Source organism: Tiliqua scincoides, chromosome 3 (genome assembly GCF_035046505.1).
Source record: "Tiliqua scincoides isolate rTilSci1 chromosome 3, rTilSci1.hap2, whole genome shotgun sequence".
In the NCBI taxonomy this organism is placed as follows: domain Eukaryota; kingdom Metazoa; phylum Chordata; class Lepidosauria; order Squamata; family Scincidae; genus Tiliqua; species Tiliqua scincoides.
Window position 1 is genome coordinate 201,171,521 of NC_089823.1, and position 9,475 is coordinate 201,180,995.

A 9,475-nucleotide genomic window follows, 5' to 3' on the forward strand; every position below is an offset into this window, starting at 1 on the left:
ATCCCTGCAGAACGTGAGCGCGACCACTTCCTGCTTCTTGATTGCAAAACCAGAAATGGTTGCAATCACATTCTGCACGGGTCTGCACTGCTTGGAAAGCCTTGCTGAGTCTGGCGCTAGGCTCCTCTGACCCTCAGGAAACTGCTGCAGGCGGGGGTGAGTGGATGCTCACCCCTGCGCCCTTGATCAGAGGCACGATCCAGGTGATCGCATTTCTGTCTTTCCCCCTCCCCACCCCTTAAGGGGGCAGAGTTCAGGGCCCTCAGGCTGGGGCATCGTGGTGTCCCAGTTTGAGAACTACTACTTTAGGTAAAAAAAAAAAAAGAAGTCATGTTAGTGCCTCAAAATAGTTCCGTATTTTGGAATTCCGGATAAGAAATGCCCAACCTTTATATAATCCACATTGCCATCAGGCATTGTAACTGTTCTACCATGGTGTCACCATTACTGGCTATCTGTTTGTTTGGTGGTGGGAGGGGACTTTTTTTTCTTTTTGAGAACCTCTGTGGGCCATACTGCTGTTTTGAGTGAGCTTTGCTCATAGTAATAGTGGGTTTGCCATTCTTTTTCTTCTTGGTTTCAGTGGTACCGAAGACCAGACTACAATTTCTTTAAGGCTTACAAGCACTATCGGCGCAAGTACCCTGGACAGCCTTTTTATATTCTGAATCCCCACATGCAGTGGCAACTCTGGGATATTCTTCAGGAAAACGCACCTGAAGATATGCAACCAAATCCACCTTCTTCAGGAATGCTTGGTAAGGGACCTGCCGAACAAACCTTGGGTTCCTTTTTGCTGTCCTATTTTCCTGTCCTGTTGTCTCTGACAAAGAACCATTGGTCTGTACTACAGTCTATACAGCCCATGCCATAGGATTGTATCTCTTAAAACATGTTGCTGAAAAACATGAGCATTAAAATAACAGTGCCTTCTCCCAGGGATGGGAACTCAACTCGTAAAGACTCAACTTGAGTCATGAAAACACACGTTTTTCACGATTCGTGTTGAGTCATGGACATCACTGACTCAGATCTCACAACTCATGAGATCTCACAACTCATGGCTCATGACTCAGGAAACAACTCATGGCTTGTGACTCTCACAACTCATGGCTCACATTTCATGGCTCACATCACATCTCATGGCTCACATCACATCTCACAACTCATGGCTCGTGACTCAGAAAAAGAATCATGACTCGAATAGACTTCAGTCCTAACTCGGTTTTGTGTGCTTGTGAATCTGTGTGTGTACTTGCTTACCTTTTTTAGGGGGGGGCATGCCTGACTTGTGCCACAGTTTATTTCTTGTAATAACTTGGCCTCGAGTGGAAATGTTCTACCTGTGAGAGCAAAACAATGTATGAAGATAGTCACGTACTTGTCAATTGTGCGGCTGTTTTTCCTAACCGGGGGGGGGGGGGGCTGATTCCGCTTAGTACCATAGAGTGGGAGAACCTTCACCTGTGCCACAGTTCCATTCTGAATAGGGGCTCTCCACAGCTGCTAGTTGTCTCAGGAGGAAAGCTCCCATTGGCTCCAGCAGTGACCAAGCAGAAAAGCTTAAAAACAGGACTCTTGAAGGATCTGTGAAAAGACCCTATTTCCTGACCAAAAAGGGTCTTAGGTTTCACTGGCCCTCATAAATATTCAGGTTTCAGTGAGAAGCAGTTTTCCTAATATGTGTGACCTGCATTATAAAGTGACGTCTGCCATATACCCCGCTGAAGACTTCCTCAGGAATGTGTCGTGGCCTTCTGAAATCAGGCCTCATTTAGATGCTATTAAAAATAAATATGTTTACTCTGGTCCAAAATGCTGAGTTTTGTTGTTGTTGCTGCTGTTTTCAAATTAGTGTATAGAGATAATCAGAAATCCTGACCTCAATCATATACAGTTTCAAAGGAAATCCTAACATTGAATTGTTCATTCAATTAGGTCCAGTGACATGAAGTCTTGTGTTATATACCCTTCCTCTTTAGCCAGCAGTATTTGGAAATCAATATTTACTCAGTATTTGGAAACCCTCCTTGTAGCATAGTAGCTAAGAGGTTGAATTATAATTCAGCACTTTCCTATTTTAAATATGACCTCTGCCATGAACGTGGACAATGTACTTTCCAGTTGTAACATCAGAATATTTATACTTACCTTACAGGCTGTTAGAAATGATTATATTAAGGTAATGTATGTGAAGTGCTTTGAATGCCTAAAAGCTCTATACAAATGCTAAATAGTGTTAATTTCTTGAGCTACTTTCACAATAGCAAACAGAAGTTATAATCTTCAGTTCAAACATTCTCTCTCTCTCTCTCTCAAAAACATTTCTAGAAAGCAACTCTACTTATAGCTAAGTAACTGTTTATAATGAAAGGAATGCATTCCATTGGAATCCCACAGGTATAAATACACAGATGCACAACACAGACACACATGAATTATCACAGTTGCTGCTGCATCTTTTAACTCTCACAAGATGGCACTCTTGTGCAGTACAACTCTTGGAAAGGAGTGTATTTCATTCATTTACTTGATGAGACACCAATAGTGCCTCCTACGGCTGGCAAACATGATACAACTATTCAGCACTGCCCTTACCTGTGCTAGTACAGGTGTGCCCCCTTATCTGCAGGGGTTCTGTTCCGGATACAACTCCCCCCCCCCGAGAGTTGAAACTGTGGATATGGACAAACGCCCATCCCCATGGTCCCCGGGGGAGGGCCACCCCTCGCCTCCAAAGGGGTTTCTAAGCTCAGCAGAGGCTGAGAACATCCATCCCCAGCCTCTTCCGAGCTTAGATTGAGCTCTGCTATAGAAATAACATGACTTCCAGTTTCACAGAGAATTGCCTTTTAAAACATTACAAAATCATTTTTGGTTTTTCCGTGAAACTGGCTAAGTCACTTTATTTCTAGCAGAGTTTTGTCTCAGCTGGGCATGGATGTCCTCGGCCTCTACTAAGCTCAGAAGCCCCCCTAAAGGAAGGAGGACTAAGGTATCTCCCCTTTGGTGCTGCCAGGGGATGCTGTGCCTGACCAGCTCATTGCTGGTGGGGCCATATGGGAGTTCTTGACATGACTGGTAGTAATATCGTCCAGCACCATGGGAACTGCAGAGGCCAGTGAGGGCAGGGCAGGCCTGTCGGGAAGGGGCGGAGCACAGGAAGGTGGGCAGGCTTAAAAGGGAAGGCAGCAAGGGGAAGTGGAGTGGTTGCTTGGGGCAAGAGACACCAGAGGAGGAAGCATGCAGTGAAGAGGAATGCTGGAAGGGAAAGAGGTTGAGGAAAGGACAGAGGGACTACTGGATCAAAGAAGCGGGAGGTGAAGGGAACAAGAAAAAGGAGACCAAGAGGGGAGAAGGAACCCAAGGGAAGGGCGTGAATGCCCCGGGGAACAGGGTGGGGGCTACCTAAGCTACCACACACACACACACACACACACACACACACACACTCACACACACACACACACTACAGCATACATCCGTTAATGCTAAGAATCTGTTCCTGAAAAACTGAGCACTGTTTGAAACTGTGTTATACTGTATAACAGGGGTGTCAAACATAAGGCCGGGGGGTCGGATGCGGCTAGTAGAAGCTTTTTATCTGGCCCTCATGCTCTCAGCTGCTGAGCAATGCTGAGGTGTTACTGCTGTAAGGGCAGCCCACATGAAAGTTGGGCTCTCTTGTATCTTGAAGTATGATCAAGATTTGGGTATTTTCTCTTCTGTCATTTGCAGGTAATGAGTTCCTAAGCGAGAAAAAGTGCTTATTTTTGGTTATGAACTGTTTAATGACATCATTTCCTGCCTAGTGACATCACTTCTGACCCTCAGCTGGTATCATGAATGCTGTTTGGCCCTCGATATGAAATGTGTTTGACACCCCTGCTGTATAACTTATTATAAGAGATGTCACTGAAGGAAAATTGGCACTGATTGGTCAGAATACACTACTTTCATTTGCTAGAGGTACTATCAACCCTAGATGAATAGTGCTAAAGGATAAAGCAGTGCTAAAGGAAATAACACTTTTGGAAATATTAATGTAGTTAGATACCAAAAAAGGATTCTTTGGCCATTTTTTATGCAGTAGCTTAATTTGCAGTAATTTGCAAATTTAAAATTTGCAGTAGCTTAATTTTAAAGCTTTACACCTGTGCATCTATGGGCCCTTCAACTCCTCTGCCAAAGGAGAAGACCAAATTCTCTCCACATCATTGGGACATTTGAAATTTGTTTTATTTCCATCCTGTGATGGTTTTTTGAAACATCATCCATTCTTATGTCGCCATTTATTCATTTTCCCCTCTCCATCTCTCCTGTAGGCATTGCTATCATGCTGAACTTCTGTGACGAAGTGGATGTTTACGAATTTCTGCCTTCCAAAAGGCAAACAGACATGTGTCATTATTATCAGAAACTCTATGACCAAGCCTGCACTATGGGAGCTTACCACCCACTGCTCTTTGAGAAAAATATGGTGAAGCACCTTAATCGAGGCACTGATGAAGCCATCTACACTCATGGAAAAGTGACTCTAACCGGCTTAAGGAATGTACAGTGCTAGAAAGCAGAATCCCTCTTGGTGGGCTTGGAAGCCCTTCTTGAATTGCAAGGCACTTTTTTTGGGGTGAACATCACTGTCAACAGGCCTAGAGGTGGATGGGTTGTTAACAGTTAGTCCTTCCATTTGGCAGGCCTTAATTGGTGACTTTGGGATGAAGTGTACTTCATCCGGAACTTATAGCGTTGACTCAAATATGCTAGGCAGGTATCTGCTGATTGCAACCACTGAGAACAGAATATGGCCTACATTGCAGTACCTGGTCCTAAGAAATCCACTGAATCTCAGCTTATGTTTGGGGAAAAGGAAAAAAAAAAAAGTATGTTCCAAGTTCTTGTGGCATCATTAAAAAAAAATTGTATGGGCTGTTTCTGCTAGAAGCAGACACAAGAATCCAATTAAGGGATATAATGTTAGGAACTGCTTATTTTCTCACAAATATATATATAAAGAGATATTTATTACTCTGTGTCTTCTTCAGCTCTCGATTCAGGAAAGCCAGCCGTCAATGCTGTGCATAGTTTATGATTCTGCAGTCAAATTCGGTATTGGACAGATAATTCCACCTCCTGTGAATCTCAGGGCCAAAATACATATTATGGTAAACATGTAGATTGTCTTTTGCCTGCTTGGTTTCTTTTTGATAAGTATCATTTGCAGCAGGGCATGGGGGTCAAATGGTGATTAGGACCTGAGTGGAAGGAAAGTGTTAAAATCTTCCTCCACCCCTGCTGTGGTTCTAAGCCTCCTCACCCTGGCAGTGGTCAGGATTTAACAAAAGAAACATCCAAGTATGTAAGGGCTGAGCTACATGTTCAACTTTAAAAAGCAACAGCTCCTAGGTCTTAAGGTGGAAATATAGATTTGATTGTGGATACACAAGGACAGATGAATCAAGGTTGTGGAAAAGAGACTGAGAAAATTTTCTAAAAGTTTAGAGTCCAGAACTCCTGTGCCTGGAATAGCTATTTTACCTTCTCATAACATTAGAATTAGAATCAGTTTTGCAAAATACGGAAAAAGATACTGTACACAAATTTGATTTATTTGACTAATGTATGCCAGTTCCAGAATATAGTTTTTCTTGGCCCAGACTTTCGAAGAGATCATTATTTTCAGTACAGAGTCTATGCAGGCTGCCATATTCATAAGTCTCATACTAGCCCAACTAAAAATTCCCTGTTCTGAATGCTAAAACTTGAAAAAAATAAAGTGGTAATATAAAAAAGTTCTTGACCATTGTAATAACTTGTGTATCTTTTTTATTCCTACTGCAAGATTTGAATGTTATGATTGCAGAATATGTTCTGATTATTTGAACATTCAAGACTTCACCGCTAATGAAATTGAGCTTAAACAGGCACCCCCCTATATCCACACGCCCCATATCTGCGATTTCACTTATCCGCATTTCTCAATCCTTCCCCCCATTCATGCTCATGACTTACCTCCCTTTTTTGCAAAAGGGAGATTTTTCTTCCTTTCACTTTAGAACAGGAAGCAAACAGTGAGAACCTAGATTGTAACTGCTGATAGAACTACAGGAGATGATAGCGTGAATGCTAACAGGAAGTTCTCTAGCAGCTATGAGTCTAAGAACGCAATCCTGCCCTTCACTTGGGCCAGTGCAAGTCCCTTGCGCTGGCCCAGGAGGGTAGTAAACATGCCATAAATCACATCCTTGGGAGTAAGCCGGGCCGGAGCACAGAGGTGCTGGCCTCCGGGCTGGCTTCCTTGGCAAGCCTTGTGTCCACCCAGCTGGGCCAATGCAAGGCTCTGGGGTGGGCAGGGAGGAGATGGGAGGGAGGTGTTCCTGGGTAGGGGAGGGCGGGGGTGGGCAGCCCTGGGGACAGGCAGGTGGGGAGCAGGAGGTGAGGCTGGGACCCCACAGTTATGCTGGATCCCAACCCCCGTCCCCAGGGAGTTTGGAGCGGCTTCAAGCAGCTCTGCTCTCCTTGGAATTGCTCCACCTCAGGAGATGGTGCAAGTCCGAGGAGACCCATAGGGGCAAAAGGCTGTTTACCTGGAGATAAGTGGAAAAGTTTCCCCTTGCCTCTGGCTGAGCCATTTTGGGCTGCTATCCTGTGCTGGATACACTACCACTACCACTGGTTAAGAAACGCTGGTCTAGGTTCTCACTGTCTCCTTCCTGTTCCAAAGCAAAAGGAAGAAAAATCTCCATTTTGCAAAGAAGAGAGGTGAATCATTACACGGGAGGGGAAAATTTTTAGTAGGGTTCGCTGCTGTCCCCGGTTTTGGGTATCCACTGTAGCAGCAGGAACCTATCCACTACAGATACTGTGGGATGCCTGCATATCTTTGTTAACGAACTGACTTTTATAAGGTACAGTTCTACGTCTTGTCAACTGGACATTAGAAGTGCTATGAACAGTGCCAAATTTTGTTTCGTCTGATACTTTTCGCGTACCATTCTGATTAACTCAATGTGGAATACTAACTTCTAAGACTAAGCTCCATATTAACACAACTACATGTTAAACATGTAGTTGACCCTGTGTTTTTGTTTGTTTGTTTTAAATAGCAGTTAAATAGTTTAACTATTTAAATAGTTAAATAGCAGCCCAAGGAGAAATCAGAGTGCCAGTAAAAGTTTTCTTCTTGGTCTCCGTAGGAGTTTTGGGAGTACAATTTTGACATGACAGCAATGAGGCAGGCAAGGTTAACACTCCCATGCACAACTGTCCCAATCTTGAGTTCTTTTCTTAAAATTGATACTGAACTCTCTCTCTCTCTCTCTCTCTCTCTCTCACACACACACACACACACACACACACACACACACACACACACACACACACATTCCTTGCTTTTTGCTTCTACTCTAATTAGAACTGTAAATCATCCCCCCCCAAAAGAAAATTAACCCCTTAAAGTCCCAACACAGCCACTTATTCTGGTTGTACGAGTTCATATTTGTGCCAAACTACAAATTATGCGGAACACATCACATGACGCTGAGGTTTTTTTAGTCGATTCTGCTTGGGTGGCAATGAAACAGGCTGAAATCATGGCAGGAGTAAGGGGCACTAGTTTTAATTAAGAAAAACTTTCATTAAAATAAGGGTTTCATTTTTCTGGACTCCTGTGAACACAATGATTTGATTCAATTAGAGGCCTGTAATTGCAAGACAATGAAAATGTTCTTAAGATCTGAATTAAGCCCAGTATTGAAACTAATACACGGCATTACGCAGTTCTAAAGAGATGACATTTGGAATAATGACTACTTTGTTCCCAAGTGTGCTTTCTTTTTGGTTTTATGTACTCATATGGAATACTTTTGTCAAGCAAAATTTGCGTTTTGAAATGAGAATTCCAAGCCAAGTGTCTGATTTGTCAACACTGATCTGTAACATAAATGGAAAAAATTCTGAATGATCCAAAGATGTAAAATTTGTAATAAAAATTTAAGTGTTTCTTTCTGTTCTTATCAACCTAGTTAACTGTTTAGTTTCATTGTACTTTTCTTGTCTAGCCCCATCATTTTGTTTGTTCGGCACACAGAGAAGGCAATCGCCACATGGGGCACTGGCCTTGACTCATTTTTGCATTCTGCTGAAGTTCTCTGCAGAAATTCTGCAGAACAGCCCCGTGTACCATATGAGTGTGCATCCTAGACGCATACCAATTATAGAGATTTTCAGTGTAGGTGCTAAAGTCATTCATGGTTGTTGCAACCCATTTTATTTTACTTTTGTCCTTTACTCCCTCAACACTCAGTTTTGCAGTTTCCTGTAAAAACAGACAACCTTTGATGTTTCCCATTGCTGAGAAGCATCCCTTTTTGTGATGTAAAATGCTTTGGGGAAATTTTTCATAGAAAAGCAGCATGTAAATATTTTCAATGATAATAATAATAAACCAGCGAATTAGCAGGCACGGGTCTAAGTATACCTGCTGTCACAGCTGGGGCTTTCCCTGGGGCAAGTGGACAAATGTCTCCTTATTGCAAGGAGTCCTCCAGCCTGCTCAATTCATGTGGAGGATGCAGCATGGCCACACTGGTCCTACTGCATTGACATAGGCTAGGATTGGGCTGTTAATTTCTCAGTAGTTACACAAAGCAAACAAGTACAGTACATGGAGCCCACAACTTTTTCACACTGTATTCCTGATCTCTTTGAGAAGGTGGTTGAAGAAATGGCCAGGCTGAAATCTAAATTCTGTTCTGGACCACTAGAGGGCATCCATTGCTATGTTTTAATCTGAACTGAAAAGCAACAGGGCAACCAAATAAAAACAGATTACTTCAGAAGTATGCGTGGAGTATTTGGTCCTGTGTTAATGGTTTAATATTGTCAAATGGATTGTATGAAACTCTGACACTAATATAAAAGTGTTAAACCACAAAATGATCTATATGGCTATATGCATATTTGTCAGAAGTAGTTTAAACTTGATTTGATCTAAGCTGCCAAGAAATGTGGAAATAATTTGATTTAAACTGAAGAAATAATGACAACACTTATTTCCTCAAATTAGCTTAATGTGAGTTCATTTTATTACTTGACCAGAGAGTTCATCATCATCATCATCATCATCATCCCTTTATTGGCATAACATACATACAATACACACACACACACACACATTTTTATTATTATTATTCACAGTATTTATATACAGCTTTTCAATGAAAAGTTCACAAAGTGGTTTACAGAGAAAATCAATGGCTTTACCACTGATGGCTTTACCACTTCCATTTTTCCCATGAATCTTTTAACATACCCACCTACAAAAATGGGACACACGAGTACCTCTTTCAACTAAAAGAACGAGGCCTTGACAGAAGCACAAAAAGCTATTGTTCACCTGTAACTGGGACAGCACCATTGTTCAGGTGTTACAAGCTCTCCACAATGCACTTCAGAAATTGCATCTACGTTATTT

At 42.3% G+C, this 9,475-nt stretch overlaps 1 protein-coding gene across 4 annotated transcripts in view; it reads left to right on the forward strand.

Annotated features, from left to right (window-relative positions):
- ST6GAL1 (ST6 beta-galactoside alpha-2,6-sialyltransferase 1) overlaps positions 1 to 6,343 on the forward strand; it is a 97,289-nt gene extending 90,946 nt beyond the window's left edge. For all 4 annotated transcript variants that reach the window (XM_066619928.1, XM_066619927.1, XM_066619930.1 and 1 more), the window contains 2 exons: positions 584 to 758; positions 4,326 to 6,343. In XM_066619928.1, coding sequence (XP_066476025.1) covers positions 584 to 758; positions 4,326 to 4,567 — 417 coding nt within the window. In that variant the 3' untranslated portion in view covers positions 4,568 to 6,343. The remainder of the gene's footprint in view (positions 1 to 583; positions 759 to 4,325) is intronic.
- Positions 6,344 to 9,475: the final 3,132 nt, after the last annotated feature.